General features: G+C 53.8%; 1 protein-coding gene across 1 annotated transcript in view; it reads left to right on the plus strand.

The window, feature by feature from the left end:
- The window catches only part of ACOT11 (acyl-CoA thioesterase 11), a 45,503-nt gene that overhangs the window by 5,903 nt on the left and 11,925 nt on the right, over nucleotides 1-27,675 (plus strand). The window contains exons 2-8 of the mRNA XM_028513213.2: nucleotides 17,038-17,248; nucleotides 18,214-18,283; nucleotides 21,940-22,000; nucleotides 23,209-23,307; nucleotides 23,780-23,915; nucleotides 25,640-25,796; nucleotides 27,197-27,316. Of these exons, the coding sequence (XP_028369014.1) occupies nucleotides 17,038-17,248; nucleotides 18,214-18,283; nucleotides 21,940-22,000; nucleotides 23,209-23,307; nucleotides 23,780-23,915; nucleotides 25,640-25,796; nucleotides 27,197-27,316 (854 nt within the window). The remainder of the gene's footprint in view (nucleotides 1-17,037; nucleotides 17,249-18,213; nucleotides 18,284-21,939; nucleotides 22,001-23,208; nucleotides 23,308-23,779; nucleotides 23,916-25,639; nucleotides 25,797-27,196; nucleotides 27,317-27,675) is intronic.

The following is a 27,675-nucleotide window of genomic DNA, read 5'->3' on the forward strand; positions in this document are numbered from 1 at the left end:
TTCCTAAAAGGTAATAATGTATCCGCAGCAAATTAGACATTAATTAATTAATATCAGTAGACATTAAGCATGAAGCATCTCTTGATTGTAGTAATCGTTTCACAATGTATATGTATTTCAAAACATCCCGTTGTACAAGCTAAATCATACATAAATTTTTGTCAATCATATCTCAGTGAAGCTGGAAAAAACCGTAACGGGACAGCGGGACTCTGCAGAGACAGGGACCTGTCCCCGTCCTCGAGGGGTTTCTTGTCTCCTCGTTCTTGCACTCACTCTACGGCCTAGGAACAAGCGTGCCGGCTTTGCCTTGTCTGCGTGTCTGGAGGCCCAGAGTCAGCCGGCTGGCTGGCAGCACCTCCCCGGGCCGGACACTCAGGATGGGGTGCTGCCGACCGCCCATCTCTCCACTCCTTGACGTTGTCCTACTTGTGACCTCTAGAACAGGCTGTGACCCGCCCCTGGAGGTGTGGCCCTGCTCCCAGGCCTGGCAACTGGTCAGAGGTTGGAAGGGGAGTGGCCTCTGGGCCTTCCTAAAGTAGCCTCAGGTTTCCAGCACATTCCAGGGCTGAGCTGAACCAGGTGGGTCTCGATTTCCTTTTGATTCCTTAGGGAGGGCATGGAGAGACCCTCTTTTCTCCCTCTTTACTACCACCCCATGAGCTGTGGGAGGGAGGGATGGATGGTCTGGAGTCAGATGACTCCGGCTGCCTTGACTAGTGGGTAGTGGCTACTCCTTTCCCAGCCTCAGTTTCCTATCTGTAACATGGGGACTCAGGGATAATAACGGTCCCTGTCACTTGAGCTTGTTTCGAGTCAGCAGGTTCACCCCATGCTGGCAGTTACACAGAGAAGCTGAGTGTTAAGAGTTTGAGCGGTGTGCCTACAGGCCTTGAGAGCAGTGGGGTACGTGGGAAAGGGGGTGTCCAGAGAGAAGAAGGGGCTAGAGGATTAAATGATTTGGGGTCAAGAGGAAGGTCTTTCTCCTGAGAGTAGGAAGGGGGCAGGCACAGAATTGCTTCAGGCACCCCCCACCCTACCCTGAGGGCCTCCTTAGACTCTGACTTTGCCTGGTCCCCACCCACCCCACCTTGCTTTTGAAGATAAAAAGAGCTTCCGGGCAGCTAGGCCAAGGGCCAAGAGAGGGTGTGTCTCTGCATAAACCCGTTCTCACCCAGGAAGCCTGGAAAGCTGGGAGGGGCTTCTGAACCTGCTGGGCCCCATGGATAGGCCTCGGTGGGATGCTGAGGGTAGGGCGGCTGCCCAGGTGGGATTGACTGGTCAGAGACCACCCTGCTTCCAGTGCAGTGGTGCGCCTCCACATCACTGGGAAGTCAGCTGAGCTGGGAGGCAGCCCATGGAGGGTCTCCAGAGTGCCAGGCTCTGTCAGAAGTCCCACTGGCGGGCTGGTGATCGGATCTTCCTTCAGGACCGGCACTTCCCCACCTTCCCCCTTCCTGCCAGGCTCTGGAGTCAGAGAGCTCAAGTTCAGTCTCCCCTCTGCCTTTTCCTGGCTGCGTGTCCTGGGGTGCATCTTTCTATGGTCCTGGTATGAGTTTCCTTTTTCTCAACCATAAAATGAGGAGTTCTGCCTCTGAGTCGAGTTGAGAAATAAAGGACCTCCAAAGACCAGGTCTGTACACAGTAGGTGCACAATAAATGGCAGCTATGGATTTCTAAAAAGGATCTTTGAGCTTCTGCAAGGGCAATTCTTGGGAAACCCCTATTTGTAGGCAGCTCTCTCTGGCTTGGGGGACCCCTCTCCCACTTGTTCTGCCCCATTTGGAGACACGGGCTCTAACACTTCCCAGCCTCTAGATAGACAACATCCCTCCCCTGCCCCCATGTCCCCTTCCAACTACTATCTTGTTTCTTTGCTCCCTGTCCCACAAAAATCTCTGACGGTTTTCTGTGGTCCCTGCTTCCACTAACCTGTCCGCCTTTCCCTTATTCACTCTAGTTGGGGTCCTCGCTCCCTACACCCTCCTTCCTTTCAGCTCCCTCAAAGCTGCCCTCTGTCTGCCTTGCCCTCTCTGTGCCCCTGGTCCAGCAGCTCCCCTCCTTGGGAGACGCACCCTCTCCCGGTGATCCTTCCGCCCCGCCCAGTGCTCCTTCTCAGTCTCCTTTGCAGGTCCCTCCCCTGACCCCACCTCTAAATAGCTCTGTCTTTGCTCTCTCTGGGTGAGGCCTGTTCTAGTTACTGAGGCTGTGTGACAGATACTTTAAAACTTAGTGACTTCAAACAAGAACCATTTGATTATATCTTGAGATTTTGTTCTCCGGGGCTGAGTGACTCTTCTGCTCTATGAGGCGTTGGTGGGGATTACTCCACCAGAGGTTACTTGGCGGTATAAAGCTGGCCAGTGGGCTGGACTCGGGAGTCCAAGATGGTGCCCCAGTTTCTGACTGGCTGGCATGGCCAGAAGGTTAGGACTAGCAGGGCTGCCAATCCCAGCACCAACATGGAGCCTTTTTCATACGATGGTCTCCCTGAGTGGTCAGACTTCCCACCTGGCAGCCGGCTCCACCAGAGCCAGAGTGCCAAGAGGCCTGGGTGGAAGCCGCCAGGCTTCTGATCTAGTCTCAGAAGTCACGAGTTGAAATGTCACATCCGGTGACGTAGATACAAGGGGAGTGGGTTAGACTCGACCCGTCATGGGAACACAAGCAAAGATCGGCAGCATTATTTGACCGACCACAAGGGTGCAGAGTCCTAAGAATCTCTCTCTTTTTAAAAAATTTAACTTTATTTATTTATTTTTAGAGAGAGGGGAGGGAAGGGAGAAAGAAAGGGAGAGAAACATCACTGTGTGGTTGCCTCTTGCATGTCCCCCACTGGGGACCTGGCCTGCAACCCAGGCATGGCCCCCACTGGGCATCAAACCAGTGACTCCTTAGTCTGCAGGCTGGCGCTCAATCCACTGAGCCACACCAGCCACGGCAGGATCTTAAATGCCCATGTACTCTCATGTCTCCAGGGGCAGTCTCTTCACAGTGACCTCCAAACTTGAACATTGAGTTGCCTCCTTGACATCTGTTTGCGTTGGATAGGACCTGAACAATTCTTGATTGCATCCCCTCCTTATTTCTCCCCAGTCTCCCCCAATTCAGCAGCTAGTATCACCATCCACCATCCACCAGCCTGTGTCCAAAAGCCTGGATCCTCCCTGCATCCTCTCTCTTTCTCACGCTCACTCGTGGAATCCATCAGCAAGCTGTGCTGGCTCCACCTCCCAAATACTCCCTGCGCCCATCATCTCTCTGCTTCTCCAGTGTTACTGGCCCAGCCCCAGCTCCATCGCCTCTCCCTGGACTGCAGCGGCCCACTGAGGAGTCTCCCTGCTCTTTCTCTCGCCCTCTCATTTACCCCCACACAGTAGCAGAGTGAGATCACCTCCCTCCCCACTTCGAGTTTCCAGCTCTTCTCATCACACTTGGAGTAAAACCTAAATTCCACTAGAACCTACAAGGCCTTGGGTGACAAGGGCCCTGTCTGTTCCCCTGACCGCACTTCCCACCATGACCCCCTTCCCACTGTGACCCCCTCCCTGACACTGTCCCAGCCGCCAAGCCTGTCCCTGTCCCTCCTTGGCATCTTTGCACCCTCTGCCCCCCTTCCCGGACCCTGTGCCCCACAGGCTTGCAAAATCACGCCTTCTTGTCATTTATTCAGATCTTGATTACCCAACTTAAATTAGCTCCTCCCCAACTACCACCTTTTCTCTCTTTCATACCCGCTGTTTATTTTCTATGGCACTTTTCACCCTCTGAAAAGATCTTGTTCCTGTATTTATTGTCCACCCGCGAGGGAAGAGTCGGCATCTGTCTTGTTTGAGATGGAGTCCCAGCACCCCGAGGGAATGAAAGGGAGTTTTAAAAGGCTTGATGTTAATCCCCTAGCCAGAATCGGCCTCTTTCTAACCTTGTCCATCCCTGTCTGCTCTTGGTTTCATACCTTCCTAGGCCCCTTCCTGTCCTCTGACCCAGCCGGCCCCTAGATTTATAGCTCAAGGCCTGTCACTCAGGCCAAATGTAGCCAGCCCCCTCACCCCTCCTGGGACATGGTTGTCCTTCGCCATTCCCTGTCCTCCCTTTTCCCCTCACAGGGCTGGGCCTCAGTCTGCCTGCTGCACCCCAGGGGGAGGCTGTCTTCTCCCTGCCACTTAATCTTAACTTCCCTAAATGTGCCCCCCACCCCTCAGGACAGCTGAAGCCTTCAGCGGCCACAGGGTTGTAGCAGGGGTTGTGACTGTGGAGCTGTGGACAGATGAAGTCATGTGGCTGCCTTTGCACAAACACCCATTAAGTTAGAGCCACCCAGCATGCATATAACTTAAAGCAAAATGATGGCAACAGGAAAACATACATGTAGCCCTGGCTGGTGTGGCTCAATGGATTCAGCTCTGGCCTGCAAACCGAAAGGTTGCCGGTTCGGCACCCAGTCAGGGCACATCCCTGGGCTGCAGGCCAGGGCCCCCGTTGGGGGATGTGGGGAGGCAACCAATCAATGTTTCTCTCCCTCTCTTTCTCCCTCCCTTCTCCTCTCTAAAAATAAATAAGATCTTTTTAAAAATAGAAAAGGAAAACGTAAATGCAGGCTAATACCATGAATCTTGTCTATTTTAATCCGTTTCGTTTGATGTTTATGTTACATTTCAGGTGGCCACTGATGACTGGGTGTGTCTTCATTTGAGCCCTTTGATCAGATGTTGAACGGATCAGACAAATGGGGTGGTCCACTGGGGTCACCTCCCGGGCTCCATTCTATACGCGTTGCTGAGCACTTCCAATGTCCTGGGTGTATGCAAATGCGAAATATGTCCATTCCTGCCCCGGTGGCCTCTTCTCTTGTGCCTGGAATGCTTTGTGCCCCGTGAACCTGAGCTGTTTCGAGTGAGCATAGCCTTCTATTCCAAGAAGACTTTTCCTCGTGGGGCGTTGTAAGCCATTCTGGGGCCCAGCAGTCCCTGGGACTGTTAGGCTGCATGGACGTTGGTGGGAGGCCTCCATGGAGGGTCACGGACTCCGTCCTGTCCAACACCTTCATTCGTGGCTCAGATGCAGCCCTGGTGCTGGACAGGCTGCATGGTCACCTGGCAGTGATCATCACAGAAGGAGGCTGAAAGGCCCGTCTGCCCTCGACTGCTGCTGGAAACTTCCCCTCTGTCTTTCTGTTTACCTGAAAGCAGGTCTTCATTCTCACGCTTGGCCAGGGCTCTGCAAAGGCTGCCTGGCTGGTCACAGCAGGTGTTTCTTGTCCCTGGGGACCTGTGCAAGATTCTTCCATGCTTGGGTGATTTCCTTTGTCGTTCAACAATGCCTTGTGATTTTGTTTAGAGAGAGAGGGAGGGAGGAAGAAAGGGAGAGAAACAGCAATGTGTGGTTGCCTCTTGCACGCCCCCCACTGGAGACCTGCAACCCAGGCATGTGCCCTGAGCAAGCATCAAACAGCGACCCTTTGGTTCACAGGCCAGCTCTCAATCCACTGAGCCACTGAAACAAAATCAGCCAGTGAAACAATGCCTCGCTTTTTAATAAGTTGCAGAGCTGACACTTTTCAAGCACTTCAGGTGGCTCAGACCCTGTTCTAAGCACCGTGCAAATAAAATCTCATTGAACCCTTTCTATGAACATTATTCCCATTTTATAGATGTAGAAAGTAAGGTTCAGAGTGGCTTAAGTAAATGGCTTAAGGTGTCTGGGGAGACAGGGCTCGGGCTGAGATGCCTATGCAGCCTGTGTTGGGAGGGCTTTCTGTCACCCCCCAGCCTTCCTGTTTTTTTCCTTCTCTCTGCACCCTGCTCATCTGTTCTTCAACAGACCTTTATTGTGGGCTGAAGTTCCTCTGAGATAGCAGGGCTCCCAGGGCTGGGGGTGGGACTAGCACGCACCAGTGTCTTGCAGCCAGACAGCTTGAGGCCGAGGGAAGGCCTAGGGGCACGGTAAGTGCGCAGTGGAGAGTGGGCGGTGCACCGCTGATCACGGCAGCCCCTGCCACCAGTGGGTGGCCCAGCTCTGGGCCCCAGCCTTAGACTTGGTGACTTGGGGCCTCAGAAGCAGCCCTTTGAGGGCTGGTGTCTCCTTGCTGTGCCTCGTCCTGAGGCCTCGTTCTGTTCCCTGGCACAGTGTGTGAGGGAACGTGTTCCGTGGATGAGGTTGCAATGCCTGTTCTTACCACTCAGCTCTTAGAAAGGTTTCTTGAACACTTTGCAGGGGAGAGTTGGTGTGTTGTATGAGGGGAACTGGGAGAGAAGATTGAGGTGGGGGGGTACTGCAGATCTGGCTGGGCAGGGGTGCCGGGAGTCGGGGGCTGTGGGTAGGGTGAGGGAGCCAGCCTGAAGGTGCTGTCTGAGGAGCCAGGGAAGCAGCCCCGCCTGCTGGGCAGGGAGGACACCATCCCTTAGAAGGAGGGGCCTGCAGAGGCTGGAGGAGCAGCTGGGCGTTGAGGGGCCACCCAACGTGTTGCTAGCTTCTAGCTTCCTGGGGCAGGAAGTGCCAGCTGCAGCCAGAATCCTATAGCACTGGGAGGAGCAGCACAGGCCTGAGGAATGCGAGGGGCCCCTTTCCTGCTTCCCTCACCTCTCTCTGGAAAGGGAGAGAGAGTCTCTTCTATTCTGTTTGTTCTGTTCTCTACCAGCTCCTATTCTTTGACCTCATGGTTTTTCTACTCTCTTTCCCTTCTTTCCCTCTTTTTCTGTCTCTGTAATCTCTCTCTTCTCCCCCTTTCCCTCTTCTCATTCCTTTACCCCTCCCTTGGCGTCTTGGAGGGGGTTTGTGAGGCCTATAGCTGGCGTGTCCAGTGATGATGAGGCCTGCCCCATCACCTGGCCATGTGTTGCCATGGTGATCCAGAGGCAGTGTCAGGCAGCAGCCTTGGCGGTCTAGTGGGGAGGGCATGAAGGGCTCTGGTAGGAGAAAGACCGGTCCTGTTTTCTCAGTTCCTGAAGGGCCCACTCTACTGCCCAGAGCTTTTGCATGGGGGTTATTGCCTGTGAATGTGGCTTCTGGGCTGGGAGATATCAGAGTGGCTCCGCTAAGGGGCCACAGGTACCCTCAGAGAGATTGGGGATGATTGGATTTAGGGTCAGACTGCCTAGGCTCAGATCTGTCCTGCCCCCTTCTGGGGTCTCCTGGAGATAGGGCTGGGGAGGTGGCAAACAGCCCCAAGGGAGGAAGCCACAGGGAGGCAATGGTCAGCTATGTGGAGTCTGTACGGGGTGGAAATGAAAGAACTCACCCTGGGGGTGGCCACCTCGCCCCTCCCAGGCTTCTGGGCCTTGAGCACCCAGAGGGACAAGCGCCTTGACTCTGGAAAGTGCTGCGAGGAGGTACTAACGGCATCGTCGTTTCCTGTGGATCACGTGAGGGTGGACAGGGAGGGGAACATCCCTGTACGGTCCTGGTCTGACGCATGTGGTGAGGAAGGGCTGTGCCTGGCACCAGTGCTCGGAATGATGAAGTAAGGACCTTGCCTGCCAAACAAGAGAGACTGTTGTGGCCAGGTGGCCAAGCAGCCTCGGCCTTTGCGTTAAACAGACTGTGTTCAAGTTTCAACTCTGTCCTTCACTGACTGTGTGATTGTGTGTGCATGCTTGTGTGTGCATAAGTGGCTTCCTTTTTCTGAACCTCTGTTTCTCATCTGTAAAATGGGAATAATAACAACATTCAACTATGGGAGCTGTGTGAAGATTGAATGAGGTAATGCATAGAAAATGCTTAGCACAGTGCTTGGCACATATCACATATATATATATATATATATTTTAGAGAGAGGGGAAGGGAGGGAGATAGAGAAGGAGAGAAATATGGATGTGTGAGAGAGACATCAATCAGTTGTCTCTCACACACCTCTAACTGGGGACCTGGCTTACAACTCAGGCATGACTGGGAATCGAACCAGCGCCATTTCACTTTGCGGGACGATGCCCAACCCACTAAACCACAGTGGTCAGGGCTACATATTAAATAGTTAAGCAAGGGAGAGCGATTGTTCTCAGTCTAACCTACACGCCCACCCTTTCAATTTTATAAACAAGGAAGCTGCGGCCAGAGAAGAGACATGAAAAACTTGCTCAAGTCCCACGGATCCCTAGTTGTGGGGCCACCGCTGGGACAGCACCCCAGCAGTGCAGAGAAGTAGGAGCAAGGGTGTTGGCCGAGGCTAATCTGAACCCCAGCCGCACAAGCCAGTCCCTCGTCCTGCAGGCTCTGCATACACTCCCCCAGGCCCCTGCACCCTCAGTGTAACAGCACCTCCTAGGCAGCCCCTTGTTCCACAGCCCTGTGAGGATGGGGACTGACTCGGTTCATCCGCCCTGGCAGGCCCTGCTCAGGCTCCCAGGCCATGCAGGAATACAAGGAGAGCAGCACCACTGCAATTTATGAAGCGCTTTCCATGTGTCCCCTGCCTCTGCACTCAGGACAGCTCTGCAGGGCGCTTGTGCTGCTGCTCCTACGTCTTACAGGTGACGAAGCTGGCCTGGGGGGTGCTCAGTGTGGAACGTGAAGCAAGTTGCCCTTGGTCCCTGCATTTCTGAGGGTAGGTCTGGGGTTCGCATACCGCCTGCCTGGCTCTGGAACCCATGGTCCCAGTGCCTCCCTTCCCCGCATTTTCATTTCCCCAAAGCTGAGAAGCGAAGGCTACTGGAGTCTCTTGTGGTTTAGGAAAGGCAAGGCTCTATCCAGCGCAACTGCTGCATCCTTTCCAGCCCCCTCAGAACGATGCTCCCTAACACGCACGACCCTTCATAGCTGGCTGGGCGCCCTCAGTGTTGGGGTCTCTGTTAGTCCTCCCATTACTCTTGGATGCGATGAGGTGGGGGTATTTCTCCTCAGCCTCTCAATAACTTTCCCAAAGTCTGCCTGACTCTGGGCCCTTTCATTTAAGACCTTGGACAGAGAGCGCCTCAGTTTCCCTGGTCACACAAGCAGGCTGTTGTAATGGATCTCGGAAACCCTCCTCCCTCTGCTAGGGGAGGGAAGGGCTGCGCCATAGGTAGAGGCAGGAGGCCTGCACTTCAGCTTAAGCCTGTCTCTGTGGTTCCAGGGGGACCTTGGGCAGGACCTGGGACTGACTGACCTGGGCTTGGGTTGCCTGTGTCCCTGGCCTGCGATAACCCCTTAAGTATGTGCCCATGGGTCCGATGGGATAGGCACAGGGATAGAACATGCAGGAAATGTTCTCTGGCCCCTGGCAGGCCCCTTGTGGGGCAGGGGCTGAGGGTAGGTATCAGATTTCAGACGAGGCTATTTTTACCCTGGGAGCAGAGGGTGGCAGGTGATGCTCAGGCTCTCCGTTGTAGAATGGGGTGAAGGGGTAAGGGGTGGGAGCTGGACCTCTTGTGGGGAACCTCACCTGACCTCATGGCCTGTGTTTCTCCCTGCCTTTGTGGGGTGACCCTAGTGGGAACTGAGGACCCACTGAACAAACTCATTCATTTGGTCCTCAAGGAGCCAGGCTCTGTGCTGGGCCCCTGTGGAACCGGGAGTGGAGGGAGAAGGTGGCTGCCTGGTGGATCTTCTGGTGCAGTGTCAACCAGCTACTCCCACAACTAAATAAACATTGTTATTAATGAAAGGTATTTATTACAGAGAGGGCGTTAAGGAGGTGAGGTACGGTGCCAGGAGCCTGAAGGTGGGGGAAGGGACAGGGAACCCAGGGATGGGTAGGTGTTGCAGAAGTGAGGGGGAGAGATGGGAGCATCCAGGCAGGGGCACGGGCTCCACTGCTCGGTGCCTGTGGCACGAGGAGCAGGAGGAACTGAAAGAAGCCCGGGGCTGGGGGCACGTGGTGCGAGAGAGACTGGAGATGTGGCAGGGCTGTCTGCCAGGGGGCCCCTGGGGGCCTCACCGAGGACTTCCTCCCAGAAGCCAGTTCTTGGAGACTGCAGTTAAATGCTCCATTGGACAGAGGAGGGAACTGAGGCCCAGAGAGCTTGTAGTAAAAGCTACCTAGCATTTCTGCCATGTGCCTGGTAGCATGCTAAACAGTCTGCTCCCCACATCTCTTTTGTTAATGTAGTTGGCATTTTACATTTCATGCAGTTTAGCTGGCTTACTTGATATTTATCTGAGATGTTTTGCAAAAGAATTTCAAAATATTATCAAGGTGGAATATAACATAAATTACCCATTTTAAAATGTATAATTCAGTCGCATTTAGTACATTCACGGTGTTGTGCAGCCAGCACCTCAATCTAGTTCCAAAACGTTTCTGTCACTCCAAAGTAAAGCCCCTTACCTACAAAGCAGCTTCCCGCAGGGCTGGTGGTCACCAGGCGGAAGCCCACTGCTGCCAGGTCAGTCTGCACCAGGCCGTGGGCTCCAGACAGAGCTCGGTGCTGTGGCCTGTGCTTTCTCCTCCATCGCTGACTGGCTACAGAACTTGGGGTAGTTTGCTCCCCTTCTCTGAGTCTCAGATGGAAAGAATTTCTTTTCTTTTCTTTTTTTTTAAAGATTTTATTTATTTAGTTTTTTAGAGAGGGAAGGGAGGGAGAAAGAGGGAGAGAAACATCAATGTGCAGTTGCTGGGGGTCATGGCCTGCAACCCAGGCATGTACCCTGACTGGGAATCGAACCTGCGACACTGGTTCGCAGCCCGTGCTCAATCCACTAAGCTATGCCAGCCGGGGCTTAGAATTTCTTTTCTTAAGAGAATTATTTTTATTTTATTTTATTGATTTGAGAGAGAGAAGAAGGGAGAGAGAAAGAGGGGGAGAAACATTAATTCGTTGTTCCATTTGTGCATTCATCGATTGATTCTTGTACGTGCCCTGACCGGGGATTGCCAGCAGCCTTGGTGTGTCGGGATGACACTCTGATCAACTGAGCTTCCCAGGCTCGGCCAAGAATCTCTTCTATCTTCTCCATCTCCGAGGCCTATGGGAGTGCTCTCCGTGTGGATATGAACGTGGACTTTGGCTGGTGGGCCTAGGAGAGTCTTAAACTCTGCCTCTTTCTAGGTGCTCAGACACAATGTGCCTGCTCTCAGCCTTGATTTGCTTGTCAGTAAAATGGGTAGATTAACAATGCCTCTCAGGGTAGATACGAGAATTACTGAATTAATACATCTGAAAGCTCTTAGCGTAGAACTTGATACATACGAGGTATTCAGTAAATGTTAACCAAATGAATGGCATATGGGAACTCCTTTTTTTAAGATTTTATTTATTTTTAGAGAGGGAAGGGAGGGAGAAAGAGAGAGAGAGAGAAACATCAATGTGCGGTTGCTGGGGGTCATGGCCTGCAACCCAGGCTTGTACCCTGACTGGGAATCCAACCTGTGACACTTTGGTTTGCAGCCCGCGCTCAATCCACTGAGCTACGCCAGCCAGGGCGCATATGGGCAGTCTTAATAAAAAATAGTGATTTGATTCTCTACCTTTCCCACCTCAAAATTCTGAAAAATGTTAAGCGCCAGTACGCCTGCAGCTGGAACTAACGTGAGGATGTTTGTGTAGGGCGCTTGGACTGTCATTTATCTTCTAGAATGAAGCTGTGGTCTGAGAGCACATGACAACCAGAAGCCTATGAAACGGTCCTTGGTGCCCCCCAGCCGTCAGGCTGGCTTCCTGGACGAGTGCTCCCGCTTTTTACCCGAGCCTGGTACCCACTGCTACCTTTCTTGCCTGTCCACTGGGAGTCTCAAGTCCCAACAGAATACCCTGCAGCAGCCTCTCCGTGCACCTGGGTTCCTAACATAATCACTTCTGCATTTCCTGATTTCTTACTTCTGCTTGCATTTTAGCTCCCGGTGCACGTGCGCCGTGTGTGCATGTGTGCCCTGTGTGTGCTGGCACATCCTGTGTGTGTGTGCAGGTTGCCTCAGAGCCTTTTTGGGAGAAAGGTATGGAACCTGAAGGAGAGTTGAGGAGGTTGACAAATGTGCCTGCCTTGCTGGTGGGGAAACCACGGGGGACATCTCGGTCTCTCTGAGAAGCTGGAGCCACCTTTATGGGGACAGGGCATTGGGTCAGGCAACCCCCTTGGACAGCTCAGAGTGGTCGTGCCAGACCACCAGGCCTCTTGTTGGCCTGGCCCGGGGCTCTGGGGGCCGGTCAAAGTTGGCTTGTCCCAGCTCCCTGGGGCCTGCATTTTAGTCCCCAGCTCCTCCTGAGAGGCAGGGAGAGGAGTGGGAGGAACAGGGGCTTTTCAGCCTCACACCTGGGCCTGAGTCCTGGCTCCAATATCACGGCTCTTTGAATTCTCACGGAACCTCTGAAACGGGCTAATAATCTTGCCCCTTAATGGTCTTGCCCCTCACTGTGAAGTTCTGGTGAGCTCATAGATGAGAAAAGGCTGCGTAAAGTTCGCAGTGCGTGAATTATATTGGGGTCTGTCCCAGCTGTGTTTCTGTAGGAAGTCTAAACTCAGCTTTATAATGCTAACAGTAAGTACTCAAAAATGTTAGCCATGTGGCAGGCATGTGCTAGGATCTCTAAACACTGGATCTCATTCAGTTTCTCATTTTTTGACCCCAGGAGGTGGTAGGTACTATAATCCCATTTTTTTTACAGATGAGGAAACTGAGGCCCACAGAAGTTGAGCAGTTTGCCCTGAGGTCACACATGTTAGTTGAGGAACCCAATTTGAACCCAGGCCAGGCCGACTTCCAAGGCTTGTCACGGGGGTTTAGGTGAGAGGCCACCCAAGCCTGCTCCTTCCTGCCAGGGTGGGCAAGCTCCCTCTGCTGTAGGCCTGCTGTTCCCGGTGGTTCCTGCAGGCATGAAGATTCTCTCTGCTGGCTGCTCTCCTTTCGTGGGTCATCTCTAGGCTGCAGCCCTCCCCAGGAGTCTTCCATGGTTTCTGGGGACTCCTTGGCCCCTTTCCCTCTGTCTCTACCTGCACAGGTACCTAGTATTTCACCTCACACTTTCCTTTGCCATGGCTGTTCCTATTGCCCAAGGCACCCTGTTCCTGCTTGTCCTTTCTGCTGCCTTCATGTCCTTTCTGCACCTCAGACCTTCCTCATCTTCAAGTCTCAGGCCTCAGCTCCAAGGTGACCCCTGCCATAAGTCTCTTCCATTGGTGTTTGGCACCTGCTCTGGGCCAGGCCTGGATCTGTTTCTGTCCTGTAGAAATGCCTGTCTGACAGGAGAGGCACCTGTGAACGTGGTGACTGCGCAGCGTGGTCAGGGCTGTGATGGAGACAGGCAAGGCTGTGGTGACCTGGAGGCCCTGGCTCGCCTTGGGGAAGAGGCAGGGATGGTGGAGCTTGGAGAGGGAGGAGGAAGGACTACCTGGCAGATAAGGCAGGTAAAAGGGTCCTAGGCCGCAGCAGTGCTCACATGGCTGGGGAACGGAGGAGGATGGGAGTGGTGCCCTGAGGAAACTCCTGTGGTCGAGCCGCTGGGGGTTGTGGCAGGAGCAGGAAGCAGGGCCTTGCTCCTGAGGGAGTCTGGAGCAGGGGAGCTGTCTGATCAGGCTTACTGTTCAGACAGGTCTGTGCAGTCCTAGGGGACAGAATGAAGTCCCGTGGTGGGAGGAGTTACAAAGACTGACTTGTCTGCAGGCCAGGCAGGACACAGTAGGTTGTGGTTGTCGAGTTGGTGGGTCTGCTTTCTGGGAGGATCCATTGGTGCTGCCTGGAGGCCAGGAGGCGGTGGAGACTGGAGGCCTGTGAACAGGCCGTGGAAGCAGTGCTGGGCCCTGCGTGTGCCAGGGCGGCGGGGTGGGCTGAGAGCTTCAGGGGGTTGGATATCTGTACTTGGCTCCCTGGGGGAGGGAGGAAACCCAGGTCAAGGGTGTCGGTGGGAGCTGTGGTCAAATTGCCCAGAAGGAGCCCTGGCCCAGGAGGCCTCAACCCAGCTCCCGGCTGTGTGACCCTGGACCAGCCTTTCCTTCCATGTGCCTCAGTCTCCCTCTGCATCAATTCAGGGATTGGGCGAAGTGGCCTCTCCTGCTCTGACCAGCAGGTCTGTGGCATGGCTGGCCCAGGAGGGACACAGAGTGAATGGTGTAGCCAGCCGAGGCCTACTCTGGGATGATCAAATCTGGCCAGTTCTGCTGTGGCCAGGGGCCAGAGCCTGGCACAGCTTCCTTCTGAGAGGGCATGGCTCTGGCCCCACCTTTGTAGTGGGTTCCGCCCTCCCTGTCAGCTGTTTTGGCTCTGCCTGCCTGGCCACCTCAGGACCTGACTCCATCCAAGGCCTCCGCTTTCCCTGTGACTGGCTCTGGGGGGAGTGGCCCAGCTCTAGGGCTCCATTGGCCAAACCCTCTAGGGCTGCACACTTCCCTGCCTCCCAGGCTGGCTGCCTGCCCACCCTGGGACGAGAAGGAGGCCTGGCCTGGCCTGACATGGGCAGGCTATCTTGGAGCCAAGGAAGGAGTTGGAATCTGAAAGGCCCTGTCCTGAGCCACTGGTGCTGCTCTGTTCCCTGTGCTGGTGCTACAGCCCAGGGCTTTGCACCCTCTTTTTGAGAGGAGTTGGGGGATAGCCACAGTGAGGCTTGTCCCACACTTTGCAGGGGGTGGGGAGGTGGGAGCTCAGCCCTGCTGGGAGAAGGTCAGTATTTCCTGTCTGACAAGGTGAACTGGCTCCTTAGTTTCCTCTTTGGAAATCTCAGCTGGGCATGCTGGAGCCCTGCAGGGTTAGACCCTGGAATCCCGGAACCAGGGATACCCTGGGGATTCGCAATCTCCCGCTGCCCCTGCACACCTTATGAGTGATGGATGAGGCTCAGGAGAAGCGCGGACTTGCTCATGATCACATGGCACCTGAGCGACAGGAGTTGGATTTGAACTCAAGTCTGTCTCTGCTTGTCCCTCCACAAACCTTTGCTGAGGTCCTATTGCATGCCAGGCTCTTCTAGACATGAGCACTAGAGTAGGAGCTTCTCAAAGGGACTGGCTCGATTCTCCTTTGCATTCTCAGTGTTTGGCCCAGGGCCTAGCACAGAGGAGGCACTTGGTGAATGAATGAATGAATGAATGAATGAATGAGGCAAAGATCCTGCCTTCAGGCATGTAGAGTCCATTGGGAGGGTAGGGACTCCTTTTCACAGAACTTGAAAGAGGAGCCTAGTGGGAGTGGGGAGTGACCAGGTGAGAAGCAGAGAAAGGATCAGAACTAAGGTGTCCTGACTGCTGGTCTAGGGCTTTTCCATCCTCACTTCCTCATCTGCAACAATGGGGTCCACCTTCCTTGTGAGGATCCAGTGAGCAGTGGATGTGAAAATAGGCTCGTGAAGCAGGGACACCCTGTGTGCATGCCCAGAACTGCCCAGAAACCACACACGTCTGCTCCCTTGCTTCTGCCCCCTTACACTGTGCATCTTACCTCCCCCGTTTCCCTGACTTTCTCCAGGCTTGTTTCTGGAATGTTCTGTGCAGAACCCCTGGCTGTGGGAGGGGTTTGGGAAGAGTGTGGGTGAACAGAGCCTGCCTGCCTCCTCCCCCTATCGTCTCCCACACCCGGAAAGGCAGCCACCCGCATCCACATCCGTGCAGGCCCCCAGTGCACACCAGGCTGGAAATGCCTTGGCAGTGGTTACCATGGTGACATTCCTGCTTAGACCACAAGGTCTGTGAGATGCCTGCAAGATCCTGCAAGGCTGGCAGCCTGGCACCTCAAAGGCTTCCACCCAAGCTGAGAGCTCCTGGGACAGCCACCCTCCTCTCTGTCCCCTTGGTGCCCAGCACTGTTCCTGGTACCCAGAGGCTCATGGGGATGAGCTGCATCTCTGGGGACCTACAAGCTGTTCTGGGTCAGACAGGCCTTGTTCAAATACGCTTTCTACCACTCACGAGTCAGCAACCTTGAACCAGTCATGTCGGTGTGTTCTGAGTTTACTGAATTAGCTACAGAGCTTCACGGGGGGAGCTATCTAAGGAGTATACACCCCCAGTACGAGGGCCCTCACAGCCCTGAGCTGTCACTGCCACCATCTGCAGCAGTGGCAGGGTCAGCATCAAGTCCTGGCACTCTTTGCTGCTGAATCCAGGCCCAGGCCCCTGGCTTTCTTCTCATTCAGCCCCAGGAGCCCCTGCAGGCAGTGAGCCATGGTGGGTAGAACCTCAGCCTGCAGCCAGACCTCTGGGGTCAAGCTAAGCTTTGCCACTTTCTTGGGCCTCAGTTTCCTCATCAGTGAAGTGGGGATAGTAATGAACCTACCTTAAGGGTTTCTTGTGCAGATCAAATTGAACTGGTACATGCAAAGTGCTTAGAAGAGTGTTTGATATTTATTAAGTGCTATATAAATGTTGATGGCAACTGTTATCATTACCACAATTGGCAATGGCCATGAGAATCAGAACTCGAGCCCGCCCCTCCCGTCATTTTCCCCTCATGTGCAGGGTACCCAGCCCTTGTTCATAGTGTGATCAGGGAGACAGAAGGGATGGCAGGTTCATCCACCCCATCCACCCACTGCTAAGCCCTCACCACCTCTTCTGCCTGAGGACTAACACAACCAGTGCCCTGGGCAGAAACTCCACCTCTGCTTCATGAGTTTGAGGACTTTCTCAGCTGCTTCTCCAGCTGGCAGCTGCTGGAGCCCTGGCCTGGATCACACAGCTGCTCAGAGACTGTCCTGAGTGAGTGCTCCAAGTCAGTAGAGCTAAGTGCTAGAGACAGATGAGCACCCAGCAGAGGTGTCATCTGAAGAACAAGGAGTTCAGGGAAGGGGCCCTTGGGGGATGAAAGAGTAGCTGCTTCTTGAAACACTTTATTGGGAACAAATCCCCAGGCATGCTGGGTAGGGACTCACTAGGCCTCTGCATGGAGAGGGGAAATCTTTCAAGCATGAAGGTCAATCAGAGGCAAAACTTTAAAACGCTGACCCACCAGCTGAAGCAAGGAGGACTGAATTCTGAGCACAACCCCTGTCTCCCTTACCTCTGTCTCGGGTCCAAGGTCATGTTAACATGGAGCTGTTGGCTAAAAGGGACCTGGGCACAAATGACATCCAGAATGCCCCTGGGCTGGAGGGTGGTGGCTCCAGGGGCTCTCTCTTCTCCCTCTGGCCCTCAGGTCTCAGGGAGGGGCAGACCCAGGAGGCCCTGCAGTGAGCTGACCTCTCTGAACCTACCTGTTCCCAGGGCCTTGCCTCTGTGTTCCCCAGTCGCCAGTCCCGGAAGTCAGCCTCACGCACAGACTTCAAAGACAGAGCCATGGCCAATGATGAGGGGTACCGGAACCCCACAGAGGTGCAGATGAGCCAGCTGGTGCTGCCCTGCCACACCAACCAGCGTGGTGAGCTGAGCATCGGGCAGCTGCTCAAGTGGATCGACACCACGGCCTGCCTGTCCGGTGAGACTGCCATCACTCCCCCCTCTGCCCCCCCCCCCGCCGCTGGCCCCACACACCCAGAGGAGAGGCCTCGATTTTTTGAGACTCTTTTGGGGTGGTTGTTGTCTCCCTGAGTGCCACACTCATCCCTCATCTCAGCCTGCCTGCCTGCAATGCCTTCTCCAATTTCTGGATGTGCAGCTCTGGCCCGCCGTCTCCCCCAAGACCCCCAGCTCTGCGTGACCGTAGGTCCCTGCTCTAGCACAGCGAGGCCGTGAACATGGCTGCTCCAAGACTGGCTTAGGAGTGCTGTGAGCAGGCACCCTGCTGTCTGCCTTAAAGAGCTCTCTGCACTGAGTTGAGCTGAATTCAACTCATTTTATTCCTTATGATGTCCCAGTGTCCTCCAAGCCACAGGGAGCCCGAGTCTGATGCGGGGGAGGTGGGACAGACAGGTGACCCAACTGCGCCCACGCAGTTTTTGGGGGGATTGGGAAAGGGAGGTGAAACTGGGGCAGTAAGAGAATGGGCTGCAGGGACAGAGAAGGGGTTCTGGAGGGACTAGGGCACCTGGGCAGAGCCCGGAGGGTAAGAATGACTCAGGCCTGCAAACAAAGGTGGGTGAAGGTGACTGGGCAGACAGGTGGGCACTCTAGAAGGCTGGGAAGGAGAATGGCTGGTGTGACCACTCATTTATTCAACAGCTACCTATTGAGTGTCCACTCTGTGCCAGGCGCTCTTCTGGGACTGGGGTACAGCCATGCACGAGGCAGGCAAAAATTCTTGCCCTCAGTAAACACAGCTGAACAGAAGGGAGAGATGCTAGACAGACCAGATACATAAAACAGGACACGGCAACCTTGAAGAAAAGTAACAAAGGGTGAGGGTGAGGAGGCATAGCCCTAGCTCGGGAGGGCTGACATTTGATCAGAGGTCTGCGTAACGTGGGAGGCTGCTAACGCGTGGCTTTCTTCTCCTGATGCCAGCGGAGAGGCATGCCGGCTGTCCCTGCGTCACCGCCTCCATGGACGATATCTATTTTGAGCACACCATTAGGTAAGCGGCCCTCCTGCCTCTAGGTACTTCTAGGTACCCCACTACAAGCCTAGGAATCCCTCCCCTGCCTCTCCTGCCTGGAACTTGATGGCCTTTGCAGATGAAATGGGGGAAGCCTCTGGGAAACAAGGATGTACATGCAGGGACTCTGGGACAGTGGTGGGCTGGGAGCTGGCTTGCTGCTAGTTGCTGTGGGGGTGGGAGGGGGGGTTCCCTCAGCTGGGGTGGAGCCAAGGAAGTTGCTTCAAATTTGGAGTTGAATGTTGCTGAGGCAGCATCATGGGGTGCTGTGTGACTTTGGTGAAGTCTAGCTTGTTCCCCGGAAGGGATTAGACTTAACCAGTGAATGCCTTTTTGACCTCAGGCATTCTCTGTGGGTCACTGGTTGCTGGACTGTAGGGAGTTCTCTAGACAAGGTGCCCTGGCAAAGCCTGAGCCAGAAGCTTGGGTCATTCAATCTCTGCTCACATAGCTTCAGGGATGAGAAGCTCACTGCCTCGCGGTTTTTTTTTTTTTTTTTTTTTTTTTAAATGCCTCTGCTGGTTAGAAAGCTCTTCATTACACTGGGTTGAGCTTTGTCTCTGCGGAGCTTTGCTGGGACCCAAGGACCACGCCAGGACCTCAGCCCAAGACAGGCTGTAGGGTCTGCTTACAGTGCTCTGGCCTCCCGGTTGGCTCCTAAGTTCTCCATCAGGGCCAAGGGCTTATTCAAGACTTCCTTGGTGCCCAGAGTATTGTGATTAAGGGAAAGGTCTGGCCAGTCCTTGTACTCATTTTTCAGTCATTTCTCACTACTTGCACCTTTTCTGGATGAGGGCCTGTGCCGGGTATGTGGCACACACAGTCGGCTGGGGTATGGTCCCTGCACCCCCGAGCGCCCAGCTGCAGGGAGACAGACATAGAGACTTAATTTCAGTTCATAGGGTAAGTTCCATGCTCGTGATGATCTCTGACATACAGGTGCTTTGTGATACTTTTTCTAAATATTTTTTAGTTTTGAATAGTTATTGATTTACTAAACAGTTATAGATAGTACAGAGCATTCCATATACTCCACATCCAGATCCTCTATTAAAATTTTACATTCACATAGTACCTTTGTCACAATTGATGAACCAATATTGATGCATTATTTACAATGCCTTTTTGAATATATTAACTTGTTTAATCCTCAGATAAATACTGTGAGGGCCTGGCTATTAGTATCTTCATTTTACAGAATAAGAAACTGAGGAACAGAGACATGAAATAACTTGCTTAAGGTCATACAGCTGGAGGAGGACCCAGGCTGTACTACCAAGCAGGCAGCCTGGTCCCAGAACACTTGCTCTTAACCAGTGGACCACGTTTCCTATATGTCTAGGAGTAGGTATAGTGGCGTAGAGGGTAATCAAGGGTGGCTTCCTGGAGGAAGTGTTTGAGCTGGCTCCAGTGCTGTCAGCAGTGTAAGCAGTGACACTGAAGAGCTACCATGTTATTCTGGGCCATCTCTGAGTCTCTGCTGCCAGCACAGATTCTGGTGCTCATAGCAGCTAGGGAGAGGGCTGGTGGGGGGATGCATGCTTAATGCATGGGTCTGCTGCAAGACCCAGCAGGGTGAAGGTAGTTCTGGGCAGAGGAGGGTGTCGGTGGAAGGGAAAGCTGAAGAGGATCCTGGGAAGGAGGGCAAGCTGGGGAAGGGCCTGGAACATGGTTGGTACTCAGGAAAGGCTTGGCTGCACCTGAGGAAAACTGGGGACTTTTTTTTTTTTGGTTTTGCCATTTAAAAATATTTCAAAATGTATCTCTAAGTGGTAAGAACTCTTTTTAAACTTAATCTCAAGACCAAAACACCTAAACACAACTAACAATAATTTCTCTTGCACATCAAACATCCAGTCAGCCCTTAACTGCCCACACCACTGTCTCATGAGCTTGTCTCTGTTTTGGTTGCTTCACAGCTACTTTTGTTGTTCACGTCAGGATGCAAATAAGGTTGCAATTGGTTGACATTATTTCTAAAGGTTTTTAAAAAACAATCTATGGATGTTCTACCTTCCCCCAGCACTCTCTTCCCCCACCACCTCTCTCTCTCTCTCTCTTTCTCATTGAAATTCATTTGTTCAGGAAACCTGGTCATTTGCCTCCTAGAGTTTTCCATCACCTGGATTCGCTGTTAGCATCACTGGGTGTCATTTAAATGTTCCTCTGTCCCCTGAGAGTAAATTGGTCCTGGAGGAGGGCTTGAATAGGGGTCAGCTTTGTTTATGGTCGCTGCCTCTCTGCCAGGTGAACACCTGGGTGGGGTTTGGGGCTTGAGGGGACCCCCAAAGAGACTGGGCAGTGACGCTGGGGCACGGGCCAGTTTTGCCTGAGCTGTGGGGTGGAGGGCAGTTAGGAAGGAAGAGGGGCTTGGACGTCCACACGGATGTCTGCTGGGCTTTTGGAGAAGCTAGAGAGGAGGAGGAAGAGGAGGGTGAGGACGAGGGGGTGGGGTGGGGGTAGAGTCACAGATTTCTTTCTTTTTAGTGCCACAGAAAAGAAACTTTTTTTTTTATTTTGTGGGTAATGGAAGTTTTCTTTTATTTATTTTTTATCACAAAAACTTTCAAGATTCTAGAAAAGTCGAATAGTGAAATGTTCTCCATCGGTTAATTACTGAGATTCAATAATTAGCATTTTGCTAAATTTGCATCATCTATGGGTAAAGAAATAGTCTGTCTCTCTCTCTCCCTCTCTCTTTTTGCGGAACCATTTGAAAGTAAGTTGTAGACATCATGATACTCATCCCTCCACATGTCGGCATGCATGTCCTAAAAATGACAGTACCCTGCATGACTGTTAGAACTGTTAAAAGAAATTTAAAAAAAAATGAGCAAGTAAGCTCAGGGCAGGCTGGGTGGCTCCCCCCAAGATTCTGGTTGTTTGTCCAGATGTGGGACGAATTCCAGAGGAGCAGGCCAGAGCAGTCAACAGAATCAGTCTAGAATCCTGGCTTTGTCACCTTTAGTTGGGTGACCTTGGGCAACTGTTTTACCCTCTCTGATGTTCAATCTGCCCCTAAACCTATGTGCCACACTTGTTTTGAGGCTCAAATGAGGTCAACTACAGTGCCTAGGACATAGTAGGCATTCTTTAAATGTTTTCATTTTGCTTCCCACCCTCTGTTTATAGCCCCTTGCTCTTAGTAGGTATGTAGTAAATGTGGAATGTGTAAATTTAGTAGGCTTCTATGTACGGAGGTACCGCCCTGTGCCCTGTGCTAGGCCTTGCCCCAGTGGAGCTTAAGGATTGTGGGGAAGACAGAGGTCGGTCTGCTGGAAGAAGTGTTAGGACAGCGAACCTTGCAGAGCTACCGTGGAGCAGGGGGGCTTCCCTGGGGAGGGGACTGGTAGGCAGAAGCTCGATCATCCATTGGACAAGCGGGAGTCGGGGAGAGGGAGCAGATGAATGAAATCGTGACGCTCCTCTCAGCCTCAGCTGCCCTCCTGTAAACGTGGTGCTAACGCTGTCTTGCTGGCTTGCTTCGAGGACTCAGGTGACAGCCATATGTGCATATGCTCTGTAAACTCATTCTGCTGCCAGTTCACCTCAGAAGAGGCCTTGCGAGTATTGGGGGCCTCGGTTCCTTCCCTCTGTTCCCTGTGGAAGGCTCACCTCCTGCTTTTCTCTTCCAGTATTGGACAAGTGGTGAACATCAAGGCCAAGGTGAACCGTGCCTTCAACTCCAGCATGGAGGTATGCGGGGCTGGCACTGCCTGGGGATGAGAGGGTGCTGAGTGGGGTTCCTACCTCCTCTCCAGCCTCAGCCCCCAGCCCAGGCACACTCACACTGGCAAAGCCTTGGCAGAGGTAGCAGAGTTTTGAACCAGCTGGCAGGGCTGGGAGGATCTTCCCATCCAACACCCCATAACACAGAAGTGAAAAGTGAGGCCCAGGGAGGAAAGGGATTTGCCCCAGGTTGCTGAGCCACACAGATCCCTCTGTGGGACTTGATCTGTGGCCTCCTGGATCTTCACGCATAGTCTCGGACCCTGTCTTTAGCAGCCAGGTGATCATGAAAGTGCAAGGAGGACAGCTGCTGGGCCTGACCCTGGAGGCTGGGGGCTGGAGCAGGGAGAGCACCAGACTCCAGTCCTTAGCTCACCTCCTGCAGACTCTGTCACCCCATCTGTGAGGTGGGAGCACGATTCCTGGGCCTCAGGGTCACTGAAGGACTCTTGGTGATGACTCTTGGTGAAGGGTTCTGTGAGCTCTGGGGGAGAGACTCTACCACCCATGAACGTTAGATCGAGGGCACTTCACCCAGCTGGCCAGTGGTTACTGAGGGACCACTGGGGCTGAGTTAGCGAGCCCTGTCTCTCCCTCTGGGCCCCTCATAAATGCCCAGGTACCCCCACATGCCCTTCCTTCAGTTTCACCAACACTTACCTTAAACTCTTTTATGGACACAGTTTCATGTTAACCCTCTCAATATCCCCGAGAGGGTGGGTATGGTTGTCTTCACTTTACAGATGAGGAAACTGAGGCCCAGAGAAGGGAAATGAATTGCCCAAAGTTTCCCAAGGAGCCCAGGGCAGAATCAGAACCTACCCCAGCAGGCTCCTGGACTGGGTGGGTCTAGAACACAGGTGGCAAACACAAGGCCCAAGGGCCGAATGCGGCCCTGGCCCAGAGCCTTGTTTCTTGGCAGCAGTGCCGAGCTCCTTGCTGCTAGTTAAGGAGTAGTTATATCCGTACAGCCCTAAAGTTACATTCGGCCCTTTGAAGGCAACTGGGAGGCTGATGTGGCCCCCGGTGGAAATGAGTTAGACACTCCTGGTAGGAGAAATACTAGTAGAGCCCAGGCCTGGGGTGGGACTTCCTGTCTCCTTGAGCCGTGGGGCTTCAGGTGTGCGAGTTGCTTTCCTTCCCCCTGTCACTCCTCACCTACTCTCCCTCTCCAGGTGGGCATCCAGGTGTCCTCCGAGGACCTATGCTCTGAGAAGCGATGGAACGTGTGCAAGGCCTTGGCCACCTTTGTGGCCCACCGTGAACTCTCCAAAGTAGGCGGCTATACCTGGCCTCTTGACACTGCCGGGCCACCTGGCCACCGGGCACGGCGGGCCTGGACCAGGGCGGTGAGGCTGAGCTTTGGCAGAGGGGTGGAGGCGGGAGTGTGGCAGGGAATCTGCAGCCCCTAGAGGAAGGCCCCCCTCCCCACCTGCTGCCCGGCCCCAGGCGCCTTCCCTCTCTCCTTCTCCCCACCTCTCCCCATGTGTCTCACATGAGGATTCTTGGGTCTCACCATTCTCTTTCATGTCCTGCAGTGACCCCCACCCCCATCCCTTGTGCCTTTACCCCAGAAGGGGTCATTGAGAGGGTGTACATGGGGTATCCATCAACATGGAGACAGAAAAAATGTGGACAAAGGGGGGACAGAGACTTGTAACATCTAGCAGCCCCAGGCATGACATGGCGGCTGGCACTATTTCAGGGACCCTGTCCCAAGCATCCCCACCCCACCCCTGCCCACAGGTGAAGCTGAAGCAGATCACACCACGGACGGAGGAGGAGAAGACCGAGCACAGCGTAGCAGCTGAGCGCCGGCGCATGCGACTGGTCTACGCCGATACCATCAAGGACCTCCTGGCCAATTACGTCATTCAGGATGGTGAGCGGCTGAGGACAGGGGGGCAACTGGTGTTTCCTCTCTGCCCTGGGCCCCCACTGGGCAGAGGGAGGAAAGGCATTTCCTTGGAATGTCTACCCACTGGTGGTCTCAGGCCTGTCTGGCCCTCTTGCCTCAAGGTCTCCTTCAGTGAAAGGGGAGTGCCTCTCCACCAGCTCCCAGCAGCCATGAGGGAAAGGCTTTGTCATCCACAAATGCATTTGGGTCTCTAGGATATAAGGTACTTGGGAAGGTTGTATTGAGCTTGAACTTGAAGACTCTAGGATTCTTAAAAAGCACAGAGATAGGTAGGTAAGTAGGTAGATAGATAGATAGATACAAAGGTAGGTATATGTGTGGGCATAGATATAGAGCTAGAGACAGAATAAAAAGCAAGACTTTCCTACCCCAGAACCCGGGTCCCCTCCAGAGGCACCTACTGTTTCTCATCTTTGGGGACCAGAAGCATTCCCTACATTTTAAGCCCACTGTGTATCATGTAGCCCCTCTTTTACCCAAAAGGGAATTATGGTACAAACTGTTCTGTATCTGGCCTCTTCCTCCTTAAATGTGCATCTTAGAGATCGTTCTGTGCCAGCACACTCAGATCTGTGGTGGACTGGTAGGATTTGGACAGGTGGAGAGGGTGTGGAGTATTTCTTGAAACTTTAAAGAGGCAATTTTAGGACAAGTCAAAGATAGTTCAGCTCCCCAGAGCAGGGAGGGGCGGAACCAGCTAACCCCAATGAAATCAGTGGGCTGTGCTTCTAATTTTGTGTGCCCTATTTATTCTGGGCCTGGGGCTGTGGCTGGGCACATCAGTTGTCGAGGCGCCCTGAAGCCATCCATCCGACTGTAGTCCTCCTAAGCCCCTCCTGTCCTCCCAGCCCTTCTGCCCCAGGATCCGTCCAAATGCCCCAGCCTGGCATCCAGGGCCTTGGCTGACTGCTCAGCCTCGTCTGGTGCTGTCCCTTACTCGCCGTCTGCTCCTGCTAAGCCAAGGCCTGGCTGCTCCCCGGGACTGTGCCTGTCCTACCATCCTGCCTCCAGGCCTCGGCTCAGGCCTGTAACCTCCCCTACTCTCTGCCTCTGGCATCTGCGAGCAGCCTGCAAGCCAAGCAAAATGTTGCCTATTTGATGGGCCCTCCCTGCTGAAGTCTTCCTCCCTGGGAGGTGGCACTTCCTTGGGTTGGGTAGGGCATGTCAGCATCTGATTCCCTGACCTCTCTGTCCTCTCCTACCGAGGGTACCTTAAGGCCATCACCCCTGAGGGATAGGGCATGTCAGGGCAGGGGGAGGGAATCTACCCCTTTTGAGAGTGTGCTACTGAGTTTGGTGCCCGGCACTCTGGAACCGAGATTGCATTTCACCTTCACAGTCCTGTTGGGTGGGGTTTGTCATCTGCTCTTTATGATGGGGAAATCAAGGTTCAGGAGAGGTTACTTGACTAGCCCAAGGTCATACAGCCTGTATGGGGTGGAGCTGAAGTGCAGACCCAGGTGTGCTTTGTCTCAGTGCTGGTTTCTGCCCCCTGCTCTGTGCCCGCCTCGTCTCTCTGTGGTTTCCTCCCCTTCCTCATGTCGGTCCAGCACACTGGTGCTGAGGAAATAAAATAATGTGGGTGGGCTGGAGAGGTGGCGGTGGGCTCCTGGGTTGCCCATGCAGAGGCTCTGCCCTTGGGAAGCTTCTCACCTCCCCTCTTTCTCCTTCTGCCCCTCCTTGGTCAGATCTGGAGAGCAGAGACTGCAGCTACATGGTGCCGGCTGAGAAGACCCGCGTGGAGAGTGTGGAGCTGGTCCTGCCCCCCCACGCCAATCACCAGGGCAACACCTTTGGGGGCCAGATCATGGCCTGGATGGAGAACGTGGCCACCATCGCAGCCAGGTGAGGGGAGAGTGTATTGCCTCTGTCTCTGCCTCCCTTCCTTTCTCCCCTCCTTCCCTTAGCCAACCCCAGCTTGGAGTTGGCATTTGAGGCTTCAGAAGCTTGGCTGTTCTGTTAAGGTAACCTGAAACATTCAGACGCAGAGAACCAGAAAACAGTGATTTTCCCTGAGCTGGCCATTCCTCCTCTGCCTGAAGAAGCCCTGCGTGGGCGGGCGGCTGTCTTTCCCCAGGGCATGCGTGCTCTTTGGCAGAGCACTCGGGTGCCTCTCTTCCCCCTTCTCCCTCTCAAGGCGATTGCCTCTCTTCCTCTTTCTCCTAAGCCCCAAGGACCCTTCTGCTACCTCTGTAGCTTTCTAAATAAACTCTACCTTATAATTTGGGGGGAAAATAAAAGCCCTGCACGGTTCTCATTTCCTGCCCAGGACATATCAAGTCCCTGGGCCTGGTACCAGGGCCTCCCCTTGACCTGACCTTGCAGCTGCCTTCCTGTATCTTATACTCCCTGCACATCGAGCCATTTGCCCTCCCCTTCCCACCCTCCAAGTTCCCAGTGCCTTTGCTCCTGGTCTGACCCCCTACTGGCCACCCTTCTATTCACTGTTTGCTAAGATCCTGCCCACCTCTTCCATGAAGCCTCTCTGACTGTTCTCTTCTTCCTAGACCTGAAACACTCCTTCCTTCTCTTCTAAGCTCTGAGCCTGTCTTGGGCTCATCCTACCCTAAATAACAGGGCATTTTTATAGTTAGGATACTGCCATTCACTAAATGATGCTCTTATACCTTCATAACTGTGCTTGCTGTTTCTCCTGCCAGGAGTGCTCTTCCCAGCCCACACCCTCCTTAGGTAAATTCTTCCTTACCCTTGTCCTTGCTCCAGTGGCCCCTCCTCTGTGTGTAATGGATGGCACACAATGCCTAAGCAATGCCCTTTTAGGCAGCCCAAGCTATGAGTGCAGTAAGATCTCAGAGGACAGTCAGAGTCTGGATAGTCAGGGAAGACTTCCTGGAGGAAGAGCATTTCAGCTGGGGCTCGAGTGACAAGTAGCTTTGGGTAAGGGGAGGGCTTCCAGGTAGAAGGGACAGCAGATGCTAAGATATAAAGGTTAGAAGGAAAACGGGATAGGATTACCCAAGCCCTGCCCTAGGCTCTCTTCTGTCACCTCAGACTCAGCTGCCTTCCAGCCATGCACACAGACCACAGTATTTTAAGCTGTGAAGTGAGACTTAGTTCTGTTCCTCTGGGCAGAGCAGTCGCTGGGTGGGAGTGGGTGGGCCTGAAGGCGGTGCCTGTGGTTTTGCCTGGGTCCGGGGATGCAGGTGGAGGTAGAGGCTGGCTTAAACCAGTGGCTGAAGCACTGAGGGCATTTCTTCTGTCTCCCAATGCCTGGCCTCCTCCAGCCGGCTGTGTCGTGCCCACCCTACGCTGAAAGCCATCGAGATGTTTCACTTCCGGGGACCATCCCAGGTTGGGGACCGCCTGGTGCTCAAGGCCATTGTGAACAACGCCTTCAAACATAGGTGAGGGGCTGGGATGGGCGGGACCAGGACTCCGGGGGCTGAGAGCTCTTCCTCACCCAAGAAGGCGCCCTAATGCAAACCTGCCAGGCACCCTTCACCCCGCATCGAGGTCTAAATCCTGCCCTGCTGCTGGGTCCTTTCACCTTCACCAAGACCCGGCCTCAGTGTTCCCTCCGCTGGGCCCCAGGTCTCCTGCCATCTTGGATCGCACCGTCTGTTCATTCTGTGTCTCTCCCGGCCCCTGCCCCCATGCCTGTCACGCTGTGGATCACAGTGTTCTGTTGTCATCAAACCTTTTCCCACCCTTCGCCTACAATAAGACCTAGTCCCCAGAGTCCTCACCTTTGAAATGAATCCTG

This window comes from Phyllostomus discolor, chromosome 5, assembly GCF_004126475.2.
Source record: "Phyllostomus discolor isolate MPI-MPIP mPhyDis1 chromosome 5, mPhyDis1.pri.v3, whole genome shotgun sequence".
Classification (NCBI taxonomy): Eukaryota; Metazoa; Chordata; class Mammalia; order Chiroptera; family Phyllostomidae; genus Phyllostomus; species Phyllostomus discolor.